The sequence below is a fragment of the Mytilus galloprovincialis genome, chromosome 11 (assembly GCF_965363235.1).
Source record: "Mytilus galloprovincialis chromosome 11, xbMytGall1.hap1.1, whole genome shotgun sequence".
In the NCBI taxonomy this organism is placed as follows: Eukaryota; Metazoa; Mollusca; class Bivalvia; order Mytilida; family Mytilidae; genus Mytilus; species Mytilus galloprovincialis.
The window spans coordinates 85,694,031-85,713,342 of NC_134848.1; the positions used below are offsets into that span (position 1 = coordinate 85,694,031).

Here is a 19,312-nt window from a genome sequence, read left to right on the forward strand (position 1 = left end):
TAGTTCTATCTGTTATATTTACCTTTCTCCTTTATATCCGGGTGCACATGTACACACTCTAGTAGTTTTATCTGTTGTATTTACCTTTCTCCTTTATATCCGGGAGCACATGTACACTACTAGTAGTTCTATCTGTTATATTAACCTTTCTTCTTTATATCCCGGAGCACATGTACACTTCTAGTAGTTTTATATGTTGTATTTACCTTCCTCCTTTATATCCTGGAGCACATGTACACTTCTAGTAGTTCTATCTGTTATATTTACCTTTCTCCTTTATATCCTGGAGCACATGTACACTTCTAGTAGTTCTATCTGTTATATTAACCTTCCTCCTTTATATCCCGGAGCACATGTACACTACTAGTTGTTCTATCTGTTATATTTACCTTCCTCCTTTATATCCTGGAGCACATTTATATCCGGGAGCACATGTACACTTCTAGTAGTTCTATCTGTTATATTTACCTTTCTCCTTTATATCCTGGAGCACATTTATATCCGGGAGCACATGTACACTTCTAGTAGTTCTATCTGTTATATTTACCTTTCTCCTTTATATCCTGGAGCACATTTATATCCTGGAGCACATGTACACTTCTAGTAGTTCTATCTGTTATATTAACCTTTCTCCTTTATATCCCGGAGCACATGTACACTACTAGTTGTTCTATCTGTTATATTTACCTTCCTCCTTTATATCCTGGAGCACATTTATATCCGGGAGCACATGTACACTTCTAGTAGTTCTATCTGTTATATTTACCTTTCTCCTTTATATCCTGGAGCACATTTATATCCCGGAGCACATGTACACTACTAGTTGTTCTATCTGTTATATTAACCTTCCTCCTTTATATCCTGGAGCACATTTATATCCCGGAACACATGCAGAGCTCCAGATAAGAATTCACAAATTGGGGTTTTTACCCACCATTTTCTTTTGTAATTGGGTGATACAGTTTTTTAATTGCATTATCAATTCCAATTCACCCCTCAAATTAATATCAAATTGGGTTTTTCACCACCAAGCTCCTTAATGTATTGGGTTTTTCATCAACACAATATTTAATATTTAGGCAATATCAATTCCAGATGTTTTTCCATCTTAGCCTATGTTTCTCTTTCTTTGTATAGGTGCTATAGCTGTTGTATTTGGTTCATTCACTGACTAGCATTTGTAGGTTGAATTTGTGTCCCATTTCAAACCTTCAACCAGTTTTGTATTTTCTCACAACTTATATAAACTGTAAAAAACGGATGTATGTATTCACAGGCACTCGTCTCAGAATTTATTTTACATAGATATAAATATACCTTCATATCCCCATGATCCTGGAGCACATGTACACTTATAGTAGTTCTATCTGTTATATTTACCTTTCTCCTTTATATCCTGGAGCACATGTACACTGTCCTGTGATTCTGTCACATGTTGCTCCATTGTAACATCTACACTGAGCCTTACAGTTTCCACCCCACATACCTCCCGGGCACGGCTCAGAACAAATCGATCCCTAAAAATATTCAAAGGTATTTTTTAACCTCTTTTATGAGAAAAGTATTTCAAAAACTTTGAAAGTAACTTGTTAACATCTCAGATCTGTACTAAGGGTCTTTTGATGTTGGGATGTATTCTTCCAAGTCCACACTTTAGTTTTGTTAGATATATTTCTATTTGTATCCATCTTATGAGTTAAGCCTTTTACAACTGAGGAGTCTGTTGGTTGATCAGTGGTTGTTGTTGGTTCATGTCAGTCATATTTGTTCTTCATAAATTGTTGTTATAAATTGGTCCTTAGCATTCTCAATTGTGTTGTTTCATATTTTTCATGAACAGATGCCTATAATTGCTTACATCCATTTTATTTAAACTTTGGTGAATAGTTGTCTCATTGGTAATCATAACACATCTACTTAGTTTGATAAAGTTCTCAATGTGTTTGTTTTATTCTTTAATCATTAAGTGTCCATAGAGGTGAATTCTGACCATCCATCTTCAATTTCTTTTGATATAAAGACCTACATATATTTAATATTCATAGAAGGTAAAAACATGAATATTCATGATTGTAAAATTGAGAAAGGAAATGGGGAATGTGTCAAAGCGACAACAACCCGACATAGAGCAGACAATACTTACATTTCACCTTTGATATAAGTATTGACATGATTATTGTCTGTATTATATGACTAGATTCATAATTTTCAATAAGTAGACAATGAATAAATCGTTTATGTGAAGGACAAGAATATTCATAATTCATTTGTGTGTAGGACATGAATAATTGTAATTCATGTGTGTGTAGGACTTGAATATTCATAATTCATTTGTGTGTAGGACATGAATATTCACAATTCAATTGTGTGTAGGACATGAATATTCACAATTCATTTGTGTGTAGGATATGAATATTCACAATTCATTTGTGTGTAGGATATGAATATTCACAATTCATACAAAGTAGGATCATGAAGATGTGCATAGTCATTATTCATTGTTCATGTATTAGATTTTCATAATTTTCAGAAGGAAATAGAAATTCAGAATTCATTGTTGATAGGACATGAATATTCATAATTTTGTACAAGAGGGATATGTATATACATAATTCATTGTTTTATAATCCATTATCACTGAACTAGTATAGATATTTCTTTAGGTGCCAGCTGAAGGACACCTCTGGGTGTGCAGAAGTTTCTCGCTGCATTGAAGACCTATAAGTGACCTTCTGCTGTTGTCTGTTCTATGGTCGGGTTGTTGTCTCCTTGACACATTCCACATTTCCATTCTGAATTTTATTTTGCATGCTATGAATATTCATAATAGTAAATACTTACAGTCCAGCCTCTTGGACATTTACATTTCCCAGCTGAATCACATGTCGCACCATTCTGACATAAACATTTTGACTGACATTTTGATCCATGAGTACCGTCAGGACAGTTTACTTCACAACTGAAATAAATAATAATACATGGAGAATATGTCAATAGGACACAGAAGAGGCTCCTGCTTGTATACACTGATATAAAGTTATAAAGGGACAGAACAAGATATAACTGTAAAAGTGATGTCATCAAAATTTGAACTTGTAGTGTATGTTTTATGGTAATTAGCATTAGGGAAAAGTCTCATAACGTTTGGTTGAGGCAAACTAAAGTTCGGGACGACATCAAAAGTTCAATGTAGGATAAAAAACTTAATTCACAAAGTTTTTTCACTGAATCTTAACTTAATTTGGGAAAAATTGATTTACCAATAGGGATATATGTAAAAATCGATTTTAGATATACAAAACTTGCAGAATTTTACCCCCCCCCCCCAAAAAAACGATTTGATTTAAGTTTGTTATCCTACATCGATCTTTTGATGTCCTCCCTTAGTGAACAGAAATGTAAAATTTAGAAATCCTAAATTTTTCTTTTTGGAAAGGGACATAATCTGAAAGGCCTTAAAAAGGGATGCAAACCATTTTTCAATAGAATTAGCTTTTTTGTCTTGTCACATGACACTTACAATGACCCTTTAAACCCTGTTGAACAATAGCACGCTCCATTTGTCCTATCACATGTAGCTCCATTGCGACAATGACACATTAAACGACAGTTTGGTCCGTAGGTTCCTTCAATGCAGGGGGTTTGACATCTCTCTCCTGTCCATCCTGCGGCACATATACAATGTCCTGTCTGTGGGTCACATGATCCGTGTCCGTTACAATTACATCTCAATTTACAGTTACCTCCCCATTCATCATCACTACAACCTAATAATAGATTGTTAACATGTCAAAACTGATAAAACAAGAAGAAGATGTTATTATTGCGGTAATTTTTTATACATATAGGCCGTTAGTTTTCTCGTTTGAATTGTTTTACATTGTCATATCGGGGCCTTTTATAGCTGACTATGCGGTATGGGCTTTGCTCATTGTTGAAGGCCGTACGGTGATCTATAGTTGTTAATGTCTGTGTCATTTTGGTCTCTTGTGGACAGTTGTCTCATTGGCAATCATACCACATCTTCTTTTTTATACAAAACTGATAACTCAAGAAGAATGGTCTAGATGTTATTAATGTTGGCAATTTAGAGACAGTTCAACTTAAGCATCAAACTTAAACACTACTTTTAACGCCGTTTTCATTTATCCATAGTTTACGTCACTATATATTTTGTTAACATTGTTCTGTTGTAATGTACTTGCTGCATAGAAGACCTATTGGTAACCTTCTGCTGTTGTCTGTTCTATGGTCTTTTTGTTGTCTCTTTGACACATTCCCCATTTCCATTCTCAATTTATTACTTTATTGAGTTGATATTACACAATCAAACAAAACAGACGTTGTTTACTGCCTGTCCAGACATTAAGGAGGGGGATAGACCCTTTATCAGGACTCTGGGATCTGGTGTTTTCAAGCTCAGGATTTCGGGATTGACCCTTTCGGGATCCGGGAATTCTTTTTCCAAATTTATGGACTCAGGATTTAAATTTATTCAAATTCAGGACCCTGGGATTTCGTGCTTTTAGGCCCCCCGATTTCGGGATCAGGACCCTCTTACCCCCTCTCAGTCAGTTTACCCATCTGTAACAATTAAAGTTTAAATCCATTACTATGGTTACTTACTACTAGAACATGAATGTCCCCGCCAGCCAGGGTGACATTTACACTCGTTAGGTGACACACACTCTCCATGTTACTATGGTTACTTACTACTAGAACATGAATGTCCCCACCAGCCAGGGTGACATTTACACTCGTTAGGTGACACACTCTCCATGTTACTATGGTTACTTACTACTAGAACATGAATGTCCCCTCCAGCCAGGCTTAAATTAAAATATTGATTGTTTGCCCTTTACCGACCGACCCTATAAATTCGTTGCGCCTGAAAATCTTTTATTTGTATTTTCCAGCAAGATTTTATTTTAATTTATTTTTTCGTTCCTACCAAAAATCTTATATTTGTATTTCCCGCTCAAAACAATTTTATCCGGAATTCTCGGGTTTTATCTTTAAAGTATAAGGTCCAGTCCGTTTGGTATCACCTGAGCGTTTGACATTAACACTTGCATTTGAAGTTTCAAAGCATTTGTTTGAAATCGATGTTCAGCATGTGAATGCTTACTGAAATCACGTACGCTACTCATTTACAAATAAGTTGGTTTGATACAAAATTATCAACGTGTGTACAAACTAATTTGTAAACGGACGTTTTATTCTATGTAGGGATGGCCTTTTGTGATCCGCAGATCAGGATGATAATGTTAACGATGCCGCTATATTATTTATATCTGATATGAAGTGACAAAACCCTGTAAAGTGGAGAATATCTGGCAGTAAAATCGCCAAGTTGTCCATTCAGATCATTTATAAAGGCGATGTAAAATACGTGACAATTTTCAGAGTTTTAAGTCTTGTAGCATTTTATTTGGAAACAAAGACACACGATGTTTTTAACACTCTTAGGGACTTTTTCTACCAGTAATGTATGTCTGCCCGGACATAGATCTAATCAGTACAAAGTTATCTTTTACAGAAAATCTTAAGTAAACATACAAGGTACGTAGTACAGAATATAAGTGCAAGTTCAAACTCTTCAAAGTTCCAGGCATATAAACGTTGAAGATATGCGGCACAGCACTATATTTTGATATTTTGAAAACAAAATAGTACTGTGCATATGAATTAGCTTCACATTCTACGTGATATTTTTTTTAAAACTGATAGTCCCTGAAAACTTATTTGCAAAAACAAAACGGACACAAATGACATTATGCAGAGTTTGTATCTATAAAATAAAATATTATACCTACCTGCCTACCCATGACAAATAATATACCGAGCCAAGTTATTTTTTTGGGAAAAAAAATAAAATATTTTACCTACCTACCTACCCTGTTTCAAAACATAGGGTCGGAAAAGGGCAAACAAACAATATTTTAATTTAGGCCCCAGGGTGACATTTACACTTGTTAGGTGACACACACTCTCCATGTTACTACGGTTACTTACTACTAGAACATGAATGTCCCCTCCAGCCAGGTTGACATTTACACTCGTTAGGTGACACACACTCTCCATGTTACTACGGTTACTTACTACTAGAACATGAATGTCCCCTCCAGCCAGGTTGACATTTACACTCGTTAGGTGACACACACTCTCCATGTTACTACGGTTACTTACTACTAGAACATGAATGTCCCCTCCAGCCAGGATGACATTTACACTCGTTAGGTGACACACACTCTCCTTGATACTATGGTTACTTACTACTAGAACATGAATGTCCCCTCCAGCCAGGATGACATTTACACTCGTTAGGTGACACACACTCTCCTTGATACTATGGTTACTTACTACTAGAACATGAATTTCCCCTCCAGCCAGGGTGACATTTACACTCGTTAGGTGACACACTCTCCATGTTACTATGGTTACTTACTACTAGAACATGAATGTCCACTCCAGCCAGGGTGACATTTACACTCGTTAGGTGACACACACTCTCCTTGATACTATGGTTACTTACTACTAGAACATGAATGTCCCCTCCAGCCAGGATGACATTTACACTCGTTAGGTGACACACACTCTCCTTGATACTATGGTTACTTACTACTAGAACATGAATTTCCCCTCCAGCCAGGTTGACATTTACACTCGTTAGGTGACACACACTCTCCATGTTACTACGGTTACTTACTACTAGAACATGAATGTCCCCTCCAGCCAGGATGACATTTACACTCGTTAGGTGACACACACTCTCCTTGATACTATGGTTACTTACTACTAGAACATGAATGTCCCCTCCAGCCAGGGTGACATTTACACTTGTTAGGTGACACACACTCTCCTTGATACTATGGTTACTTACTACTAGAACATGAATGTCCCCTCCAGCCAGGGTGACATTTACACTTGTTAGGTGACACACACTCACCATGTTACTATGGTTACTTACTACTAGAACATGAATTTCCCCTCCAGCCAGGGTGACATTTACACTTGTTAGGTGACACACACTCTCCTTGATACTATGGTTACTTACTACTAGAACATGAATTTCCCCTCCAGCCAGGGTGACATTTACACTTGTTAGGTGACACACACTCTCCATGTTACTACGGTTACTTACTACTAGAACATGAATGTCCCCTCCAGCCAGGATGACATTTACACTTGTTAGGTGACACACACTCTCCTTGATACTATGGTTACTTACTACTAGAACATGAATTTCCCCTCCAGCCAGGGTGACATTTACACTTGTTAGGTGACACACACTCTCCATGTTACTACGGTTACTTACTACTAGAACATGAATTTCCCCTCCAGCCAGGGTGACATTTACACTCGTTAGATGACACACACTCACCATGTTACTATGGTTACTTACTACTAGAACATGAATGTCCCCTCCAGCCAGGGTGACATTTACACTCGTTAGGTGACACACACTCTCCATGTTACTATGGTTACTTACTACTAGAACATGAATGTCCCCACCAGCCAGGGTGACATTTACACTCATTAGGTGACACACACTCACCATGTTACTATGGTTACTTACTACTAGAACATGAATGTCCCCACCAGCCAGGGTGACATTTACACTCGTTAGGTGACACACTCTCCATGTTACTATGGTTACTTACTACTAGAACATGAATGTCCCCTCCAGCCAGGTTGACATTTACACTCGTTAGGTGACACCTATTCACCATGTTTCTATGGTTACTTACTACTAGAACATGAATGTCCCCTCCAGCCAGGGTGACATTTACACTCGTTAGGTGACACACACTCTCCATGGTCACAACCACTACTGCAAACAGCTGAAAAAACAGGAAGACATTGAATAGTATAGTACTAGTAGCCAATAAATCACTTTAGAGTGATGTACTTCAACGAAAACATTTTCATCCATTATGAGCATCTTAATGAGGTCATTTTACAGAAAGGGGGGAACTCCTGTATCCCGGCCTCTACTTTTTTATCAAGAGTCTTTGTCAATTTGCAGAATAAATAGACAATATAACATCATACTTTTTCAACCACTAGCTCAACAATGGAAGGTAGGGATGATGCACAGGCAGTTGTCTTGATCAGAATTTTTTCCCCTTATGTTAAGGTATTTATAAGTATGTACACAAAAGAGTAATCAAAGGGGAAATAACTCTTATCTTAATTACATCTTAGGTAAACTATCTTTATTAGTTGTTATGATTTAGAACTTAATTAAGTCTGCATTTGTCTCTTTTTAGCATGTTCCCACACAAAAAGGGGAATAACTCTATCTGAATTACATTGGTAGAAAAGTGGTTATGATTTAAAACTTACGCCTGCATTTGTCTCTTTTGAGTATGTACCCTGAACAACAAACATATTCTGTGGTGTAAATCTTAGATTCTTCAGTTTTCTGTTCAGCTTTATACCGTGTTCTAAAATATACAATACATATAAAATATTTAAAGCATGTTATGGAAGAACTAAGATTTTGTAGTTCACTGCTGAGCTTTATTTCACATGCTCAAAAATCTAAATTCTAATATGCTTTGGAAATATATTGCCTACCCATGTTAAAATGAGCATAGACCATGGCATGAAAAAATAATTTCTTAAACAAACCTTTTGGAAAACAGAACTATGTTGCTCTTTTCTTTTTAAACTTTATACTACAGTACAGAGTTGTTGAATAAAAACAAACAAAGAAAGGTATAAAATTGGGTTATAAACATGATAAAAAAGAATATGTGGTATAATTGCCAATGAGACAACTCTTCACAAGTGACCAAATGACACAGAAATTGCAGCCTTCAACAATGAGCAAAGCCCTTTCCATATTCTGTCTTACTTGACACATATGGTGTGGCTATGTACTTACATGCATTTATCACATCTAAATAAATCCAGTAAACTAAGACACCATGTTCTCTGGCAAGTCTCGTATGGTGTAGCCACATATTTCAATGAAGTTTTTATTGTTCTGTAAAAGAAATTAGTTGACATATTTTATTGTGGAGGATTTTAATAAATGGGTAAATTATGAAAATTATAACCAAAATCAAATACAAAATGTATCAGACCGAACACAATAGTATGTGACTTCGAGTTTTCTGTACCCCTTCCTACATGTCCTACCCTTATCAGTCAGGGGACTTACTGAAATAAGTGATTTTTAAATCATTTATTTGAGTAGCAAATTCGAAGTTTTGTCACAAATTGTGATTTTTTAGTTTTACCAAAATTTTAAACATATAGGTTTGAAAAATATCTTTTCATTAGTAAAATTGAAAAAAAATGAATTTTTTGCTTCTTTTAAGTATCAAGGTTTATGCCTTTGATGCTATCATTTAGCTGCAAATTCTATTTTAATTGAAAAAATGCTATAACAATGGCTTTACATAATGAACTGATACTTTCTCAACAGATTTTTCCTAGCAGTGGGATTATTTTTCCTGTAAAATTCAAGGTTTCATCTTTCAGATTATGTAACAAACTTCTACTGTTCGCGATAAAAATTTCACTGTTCGGGGGTGTTGAAATTAGTGGGGGTTATTAGAATAATGATACTTAAAGAAGTGATTTTTTGGAAGGAATTTGAGGTATGATACTTAAACAAGTGATTTATATGTCATTATCCTAGATTCAGTACAAGGTCATCACCTGAAATGACCTGGTCATCATAGACAACACAGATGTTGGTTCTGATAGCTTTAGAAACATAATTAGTCCTTGGATCATTAGTATTCTATATTTAAAACTACAATAAAATTAAATCACTTCTTCTAGTGATAAATTTGTACTACTTAAATAGTTGATTATTAAAGAAAGACAACTCTTTACTTTCAACCTTTATGGAAATAATATTACTTGAATCAGTGATTTAGAAAATCACTCATTTAAGTAAGTCCCCTGACTGCTTATTTTCATCCCCTACACTAAACATTGTTAAAGCTTTTTTGACCATTTTTAAGTACTGTTAAATGATAATACTCACTGTAAAAAAATGTTAAACAAGATTGTGTCCAAAGTACACTGATGCCCCACTTGCACTATCATTTTCCATGTTCCATGGACCGTAAAATTGGATAAAAATCTAATTTGGCATTAAAATTAGAAAGATTATACTATAGGGAATATATGTACTAAGTTTCAGGTTGATCATGCTGATTGGACTTCAATTTTATCAAAAACTACCTTGATCTACCTTGACCAAAAACTTTAACCTGTAACTCCCACTTTCATTTTCTATGTTTAGTGGACCGTGAAATTGGGGTCAAAAGTCAAATTTGGCTTTAAAATTAGAAAGATCATATCATAAGCAACAAGTGTACAAAGTTTCAAGTTGATTGGACTTCAGCTTCATTAAAAACTACCTTGACCACAAACTTTAACCTGAAACAGGACAAACAAACGCATGGAAATCCCGGGCTTAAAACACCAAATCCTGAGGTCCCGAAATTTGAATAAAGAATTCCCTGTTCCCGAAAGGGTCAATCCCGAAATCCTGAACTTAAAAACACCCGATCCCTGAGTCCTGATAAAGGTCCTATCCCCCTCTTATATACAGCTCTTATGACACACATCTTTATCACATGTTGTTAACTATTGCCTCTAGGAGAATGTTTGCCTTTAAGTGATTGATAGAGAACCGAACTGCATGCTACTGCTAGAGACTACAAACAAAAGATTTACTATACACATGATACAAATACTTATACATGCTGTAGTTGTAAAAACGCCGGCCGTCGAAATCTTATCATTTCAATAATATATATTTATTTATTTATTCAATATAAAAGGCATGAATTTGATAGAATGCAGATACACTAAATTGACACAAACATAGCACTAGACATTTTTTTACAAGCCATGGCTGTATGACTTGTGGTTTTAAACGTGAAGTCACTGAAGATTGTGAATTTTATAGACTAGATTAAATAATGAGTGAAATTGTAAATTTTATAAATGTACCAAAATTAACTTTTACAGTAGGGAGAACCGAGAAGCTGTCTTGTGGTAGTCGAGTTTAGTCCTGTGCTACAAACCTTAGGCAAAACTTTTTTTATTTTATAAAGGGGAAACAATTCAGATTTCCCGCCAAAAATGTAAAAACATAATCGGATTCGGACTATTTTCCGGAACTTTTCGACTTGGGGTAAATTAACAGTTGGGGTATGGAAGTGGGATATTGATGGACCAACTACCGACACCCCCTAAGAGAGAAAAAGAAAGAGAGAGAGAGATCAAATAACAAATCAGATTGAGAAGAATTCATAAAAAAAAAATAATAAAAAGTTGACATTAAAATCGTTGCTTTCTACTTGTAAATTGGAAGAAAATCTCCGGTACTGTAAGACCAAGGAATAGTAATTTGGCTATGTCACAGGTTTTGATATAATTTTGCATATAACTTGGGCTCATTGAATAATATCTGAAAAATCGAAAAAAATAATATCTGTCTTTATTTTCTAAAATATTACTGATTGCATTCTATGGTAAAAATTGGTTTGATGAATAATTTAAAAACAAATTGAGAGAAAATCAGAGAACGTTTGTCTACGCTTTTATGTGCTTTAATAAATTAATAATAAAGAAGTTTTATTTAGAGTCGGCAAGGTATACAAACATAGACAAACATAAGCTCTAATGAGCTTTTATCCGACATATGAGACATTTTTAACAATACAACATTTATAACAATACAACACATAATACACATGCAATAAATTTCACAGCACAAAAATGGTACACTAAAAGCAAATGAGCACCTATTTTGTAAGAATTATATCAATATTATTTCAGAAAAAAAGATCACTGCATTAGTCTTTCGATTCTCCGATACAGTTCAATGGAGGCCAATTTAAGGAAATTATGTGAGTAGGCTGACATAGCCCAGATGTAACTTGACCTTAACACGAGAGCCTTTGAATGTAAAATTGTATTTGATTTAAATTGACCAGACTGTTTTCATTCAAAGCTGTTCATCATTTCTGGCAACACAATTCCATCTGTAACATGTGTAATAGCAGTATCATATAAAATGTTATTCTATTTTTGCATTGAGGTACTTACGCAACATTTTTCTCACAGACGTTGGCTCCTCCTTTAGTTAATCCATGTACACCGCATACCAGATAGAGTAATCCCACAAAACTGGTTGCCAGATACATTGTCATGCTATGCTGGAGATAAAAACAAAATATTAAAATCACAAAAATACTGAACTCCGAGGACAATTCAAAAAGGAAAGTCCTCAATCAAATGGCAAAATCAAAAACTCAAACACATTAAACGAATAGATAATAACTGTCATATTCCTGACTTTCCACACGTTACAGGCATTTTCTTATGAAGAAAATGGTGGATTTCACCTGGTTTTAAAGCTAGTTAAACCTCTCACTTGTATGACAGTCGCATCATATTCCATTAAATTGACAACAATGTGTGAACAAAACAAACAGACATAATCGGTAAATTTATGTGAATTTTGTCATTTCCTCCCATTTAACGGGGTATTTACCTTTATTACATTTTTTAGTAGCGTGGCGACACCGTTTGCGGGGCGACACCGTTTGCGGAGCGAGACCGTTTGCGCCATGTTTCAATCACGGCTGTCCTGTTGGAACCCTTTAAAATGGACATGTCATTTTGTTAGATTCGACTACAGCATATATTGTGGGAAAACGGGGAAAACATTTTAAAAGGGGGGTTACCAACCAGGAGTAAAAAGGGGGGGTTTCAACTACATGCTCCCATTCAAATGCATTGATCGTAAAAAAAAAAGGGGTGTTCCAACCCCCGGACCCCCCCCCCCCCTTTCCCTGGATCCGCCACTGGAAAATACAAAAAGCTACTTATATCTTAACGTACTAGATATTAAAAGATTTAGTATGAGTTCAATTGAGAAAACTCTCCATCCAAGTCATAATTTGAAAAACTAAACCATTATATATAGGTCAAAGTACAGGGGCGGATCCAGCCATTTTAAAAAGGGGGGGTTCCTAACCCAGGACAAAAAGGGGGGGTTCCAATTACATGTCCCCATTCAAATAAAATTGAGAATGAAAATGGGGAATGTGTCAAAGAGACAACAACCCGCCCAAATAAAAAACAACAGCAGAGGGTCACCAACAGGTCTTCAATGTAGCGAGAAATTCCCGCACCCGGAGGCGTCCTTCAGCTGGCCCCTAAACAAATATATACAAATAAATGCATTGATCGTCCAAAAAAAAGGGGGGTTCCAACCCCCGGAACCCCCCCCCCTCTGGATCCGCGCCTGAACTACGACTTTCAACATGGAGCCTTGGCAAAAAATATAGCGCCTGAACCCTTTAAAATGAACATGTCATTTCGTTTTAGAATACAATGGGAAAATATGAAAAGCTTCTGATATTTAAACTAACTAGTATGTTAAATAATAGTTGATACAAGTTAGATGAGCAAAATCTAGGACTGCTGTAACTGTTCTTGTATTCATGTGCTCAGTGGCGGATCCAGGTTTGGTGGTGGGGTGGGTTGGACGATCAATGCATTTGAATGGGGACATACAGTTGGATCCCTCTATTTCTCCTGGGTGAGGGACCCCCTTTTAAAATGGGTGGATCTGCCCCTGGTGATAGTGTTCTAATCATAGTGGTGTAGTGGTTAGTGCATTGGGCTACTAACACAAAGGTTCCTGGTTCGATTCCCGTTCCGAGATGAAAATTTCAGGGACTGATTTTCGGCTCTCCCTTGACACCATTGGCGAGTATGGTCTTGAGGAAACGATGATAGTCCGTCGGAAGGGGACGATAAATGCCTGACCCGTGTTAAGAGAGAGTCATATCTCTTGCACGTTAAAAACACCCTTGTAGATTTCGAAAAAGAGTAGGCTAATGCCGCTACAAGGCAGCACTCGCACCCGCAAAGTGGAAAGGGATTAATATAAGTTGCAAAATTAAAAACTTGTTTCCCAATCCACTATAAATAAATATGTTTAAACTAATCATAATGATTCGTGTTTTATCGTTCAGAAGTCGGGATAACATTGTAAAATAATAAAGTAGTTTATAACTTGACTTACGAAATATTGCCCTCAAGCGGAATATGTTTATTTTGATTTTTAATGTCATTCCCGATACATTGACCTAGGACGATGATTATATGATTATATGTCCGTTTATACTTATTATTAGTACTCATATTTGACTCCGAGTGATGGATCCAGAAAGTTTCATAGAAAAGGGGGGGGGGGGCACTGACTGCATAAGAGGGGGCACGCTCCAGTCATTCCTAAGCGATTCTCAGTGATTCCCTATATATTTTTTTTTTACTAAAAGGGGGCCCCTTAAATCTACCTCGGACTCCTTTATTGCCCCTCTTTATTTCATTAACTCGTATTCCCACTGAAACTAATGAATATTTGAAATGAAATGAAGGGGGGAAATTTCCGTAAGTACTATTCACCAGTGGCGGATCCAGAGGGGGGGGGTTCCGGGGGTGCGCACCCCCCCCCCCTTTATTTTTGCCGATCAATGCATTTGTATCGGGACATATGTTTTGCACCCCCCCCTTTGCCCTGGGTGCCCTGGGTTAGCACCCCCCCCCCCTTTCGAAAATTCCTGCATCCGCCCCTGTTCACGATTATTCATATAAATTTTCTTATATGCATATACCACTATGTTTCATACTAAATCGTGCATGGTATGCGCACGTAAAACTTATTTAACTAAAACACTTTCTGCGTCTGTAACCATGTAGGTCTATCTTAAGCATGTGTTGTCGGTTATTGTGTGTTGTTGTTTGTATGTTGTCGGTTATTGTGTGTTGATGATTGTGTGTTGTTGGTTGTTGTGTATTGTCGGTTGTTGTGTGTTGTTGGTTGTTGTGTGTTGTTGGTTGTGTGTTGTCGATTTTTGTGTGTTGTTGGTTGTATGCTGTCGGTTGTTGTGTGTTGTTGGTGGTGTGTTATCGGTTATTGTGTGTTGTTGGTTGTTGTGAGCTGGAAATGATGACTGTGTCAAAGAGACAACAACCCGACCAAAGGGCAGAAATTTTTGTTGTTGTTCTGTGATCGTACTGCTTTTACACATTTTTGATATTCTCTTTTATATATTATTACTGTGGTATTCGTCAACTACAAACCTATGCCTAGAAAATGTTATACGCTGATTGTAAATGAAAATAACACCGATAAATAATAGATATGCCAAACTTTATGTGAATAGGACACTGAGAAAATGTTTATTCTGTACTTTAAATAAATTTGAAGATGAGATACACTTTGTAACTGAATGTCCACTATATATTGATAACAGAAATGAGTTTTTTACTGAAATTTCTCTAAATTGTAATAATTTTCAATCTTTAGACAATTTTTCAAAGTTTTTATGGCTATTTACACAAGAAAATTTAAATGTGTACATAAATGTTTAGGAAAGTATTTATCTAAAAATCTAGAGGTAAGGAGAAGTTCAAAAATAATAAATGCAAATTAGCCACAAATATACATATTTTGAGTGGTATATGATTTTAAATGGTATATTTTAAAGATGTAAATTGTATTATCTGGTTCTGTCATGGCCTTTTATAGTATTTTTAATAGTATTAAACAATGTTGTTTTCTTATTATATGTCTCTAATTTATGTCTAATCTTACGTATTTGTATGTGATGTCATGAAAGCTCTGTATAGGGCCCTTTAATTGGAAATAAAATATTCTTATTCTTATTCTTGCGTCCGACGTGCTTTTTTTGGAGTGACCATCATCAGGAACACTCAAACACTAAAACATGAAAGCCAACGATGCATAAATGTGAGATGTACAGACCTAAAGGTACATAAAAGAATAGACAGAGTCTATTTAGAAAAATCCTGATCCTGCCAACTTAGGGAGCTACCATTTGATTTTTATGGGGGGGGGGGGGCTAGGATGAAAAATTTTGTCCTGCATTTTTTTTTAAGCTGTAATCTCTGTCCTGCCTTTTTATTTTTCACTCTGTTCGGTCCTGCCTTTTTTTTAGTTTATCCTGACTTTTTTTTACCTAAATTGTCGTCCTGACTTTGTTTTTTTTTGCAAGTGTCTCATCCTGCCTTTTTTTTTTACTCAAAACTCCTGTCCTGCCTATTTTTTTCAAATTTCATCCTAGCCCCCCTCCCCCCCATAAAAATCAAATGGTAGCTCCCTTATCATAATCTCCAAGATCATCTGTTTTAAGTGCAAGAACACCTAATGCTTCTAGCTCTGTTATTGGTATAAGTGTTCTTAATCTACAACTATAAAAAGAAGATGTGGTATGATTGCCAATGAGACAACTGTCCACAAGAGACAAAAATGACACAGACATTAACAACTATACTGTTTGAATGATTATATTTGACCATATATGTGATGTATATATGTGCCGAAATACCCTTTTAACTCATTTGAATGTACAGATCTGTATTGAAGAGTTCAGTTTATATAATAAAGAATTTCAAAATTCAGGTCAACACCTCTCATGGGGGGAGGGGGATATTCCAAATAAATCAGGATATTTGGCAGGTCTAGAAATTTATGTTTTACACTAGTAATTTTGGGGGACTTTTATAGCTTACTATTCGGTGTGAGCCAAGGCTCCGTGTTGAAGATCGTACCTTGACCTATAATGGTTAAATTTTACAAGTTGTGGCTTGGATGGAGAGTTGTCTCATTAGGACTCATATCTTATCTTCTTATTTCAAAATAAATCATGTTAGTATCGATGCCGAATAGTTTTCATTTATTTAAGGATGTACTTAAGTGAGGTTTTGGAATTTGTGTCACATGTTCGAACTCCTTGGTGTTTTTTCATACGATACAATGTAAAATATCTTGCCCCATAACACCCATTTATTTTTTCACATAACATTTAATAGCTTATGAAAGGTCAATTAACAAACTTTTAGCAGATTCTTGATTTCTTTCTTTTGATTTGAGACCCAAATAATACCAATGCATTTATAAGGTAAAAGTCCGAGTCAGCTTTTTCCCGCCATATTTAAAAAATCAAATATCCCGAAAAGGAGCTACATGACCTATCAATATTTTTAGCTTATTTTTATCCTTAATTAATGCTCTTCTTATTAAAAGTATCAATTTAAAATTCTTGATTTGTTCCATTTCACCTAAGTACAGTCATCCTTAAGGTCTTTCCTCCAGAATTAAATCGTTCAGTGATAATCCATGAAATATTAGCCACTGGACGTCATAACCTATCAATCAATCCAGAGTTCTATTATTTCTTTTCAATCTTAGTTAAAAATCTGTATCCTTTTCAACTTATGCAAATTTACAATTTTTTTTCCTGGTTTACAATGTGTATTGCTATAAAACAATTTGTAATCACGCCCACTTTTATTGTTTTATTATTTAGTATAACAAAACCAATGGTATGTGAGCACCTGACGAAAGTTATTACAGAAGGAAATTAATTATACGGAAATCGGTTTCTGACATTGCAATACAATAAAGTGGATCTTTTCATAAAAAGACGAGTAAAATGTCTGGACCGTAAGTTATATAGCAATGTGTATAAATTTTTCTCTTAATGTTTTTGGGAAAAGATCGAGTTGCTGATATTTTATATGCATTTTCACAAATGATATCGGATATGTTCCTTACGTCGTAAATGCAATCCTCTCACTTTTATGAATGTGAACTATCGAATTAGACTATTTACCGCGCGCCACATGTGGAGCAATATCTCACGCGATTTATGAGTTTGACTGTCCCTTTGGTATCTTTCGTCTCTCTTTAATCAGTAATATATAATAGCTTTGGTGGAACGCCGTCAGAATGGAGACGCCAAATTAATACAACATAAAGAGAGTGGTATTCTCCATCCACGCTACAGCTGAAACCTTAGAATTAAATAATAAAATATACTCCTCGTAAAATATTAAAACGTCCACTGTCATGGCGTTGTCAGTTTGTTTGAGATTTATGAGTTTGACTGTCCCTTTGGTATCTTTCGTTCCTCTTTGAGCAAATCATGTTCTCTGGCTGTTAATCATGTTGACAGGCCCGTTGCACCCATTAAATCATTTTAAGGCTGAGCTAGCTATCCTTAAAAGATGTTATATTCGAGGAAGATATTAAATGTATTTGTATTTCATGCTCTTTTTCGCATACTGTGTATTCATGTTTTTTTGTACCTTATTTGTTCTTATCATTACTGTATTTAATTTTGTAATTCATTTGATTGTCTAGCTCAAATTTTTGGCACCTTCATTGGTTAATTAAATTATCTTATGTCAGTATGCAGGTTTCACCATATACATATCTAGTTTTAGGAACATTAATGTTGTCTGGTTTCGTAACATTTTTATGGCTGTTGTACATTTTATGTTCAAACTGATTTATCTTCTAAACTGACGAATATCATGGGTCGAGAACTAAAAAACAGTGACGACGGAATGATGCTTAACCTATGAGAGCATTTTAACATTTTAAACTGCGTTCCAGCATCCGCAGAATGTTTAAATAAATGTCCAAAATTAAAATGAAATTATTGGGTTAAATCAGTATCCGACTTAGAACACATAGTTAAATCCCTATGCCGATTGGTAAAAAAATATCAGTGTTTATTCAGGTTCTTTCTTTTTCGTCCTCTTTTAAAAAAAACATGGGTTTTTCCCTATATTTGCTTCCCACTTCCTATATATTCTGTATTATGCTACTTGTTTGTAACCTTAAATTAATTCCGAACGACTGTCATTGCAAACATCTATGCACGAACATTAAACAACATTGCATTATAATAATAATGATAAACAAAATTATGAAAGTTGAAAAAAAATAATTTTAGCGGGTCACCGTGTCACTTATATCTATCTATATATACTTACTTATAGTTGTATGTCGAATTATGATTAAATTAATGTCACAATAATATACACAAACTATTACAATAATTCACAATAATGTTCACAAACAATTACAATTATTCACTATGTTCTCCAATGTAATCACATTCTATTTTAGTCTAATAATTCACGAAAATTACAAAATAATAAAACACTTTTTTTTCAACATTAAGAAGAGATGTTAATATTACATAAATATCATTACACTAACACCACAACATGTGTATTTAGCCCGGAGGGGGTTAATATATTGATGGATGGATGTGCTATCGTCATGTGACTAGATTCTACGTCCTGGTGTCATGTGACTAAATAGTACGTCCTGGTATGGTCTCTTCCTTTCGTTTCATTGATTTGTGTACTTTGTTTAGCGTATAAGAATATTCGTGTATTTTATTTTTACATGATAATAAAGAAAAAAATCAGTTAAAAA

At 35.3% G+C, this 19,312-nt stretch overlaps 1 protein-coding gene across 1 annotated transcript in view; it reads right to left on the reverse strand.

Annotated features, from left to right (window-relative positions):
- Positions 1–18,998, reverse strand: part of LOC143052951 (uncharacterized) — a 91,187-nt gene extending 72,189 nt beyond the window's left edge. Inside the window, exons 1-8 of the mRNA XM_076226131.1 lie at positions 18,862–18,998; positions 12,088–12,197; positions 8,894–8,995; positions 8,350–8,450; positions 7,752–7,844; positions 3,521–3,767; positions 2,842–2,959; positions 1,381–1,517 (exon numbers count right to left, since the gene is read on the reverse strand). Coding sequence (XP_076082246.1) covers positions 1,381–1,517; positions 2,842–2,959; positions 3,521–3,767; positions 7,752–7,844; positions 8,350–8,450; positions 8,894–8,995; positions 12,088–12,191 — 902 coding nt within the window. The 5' untranslated portion in view covers positions 12,192–12,197; positions 18,862–18,998. The remainder of the gene's footprint in view (positions 1–1,380; positions 1,518–2,841; positions 2,960–3,520; positions 3,768–7,751; positions 7,845–8,349; positions 8,451–8,893; positions 8,996–12,087; positions 12,198–18,861) is intronic.
- Positions 18,999–19,312: the final 314 nt, after the last annotated feature.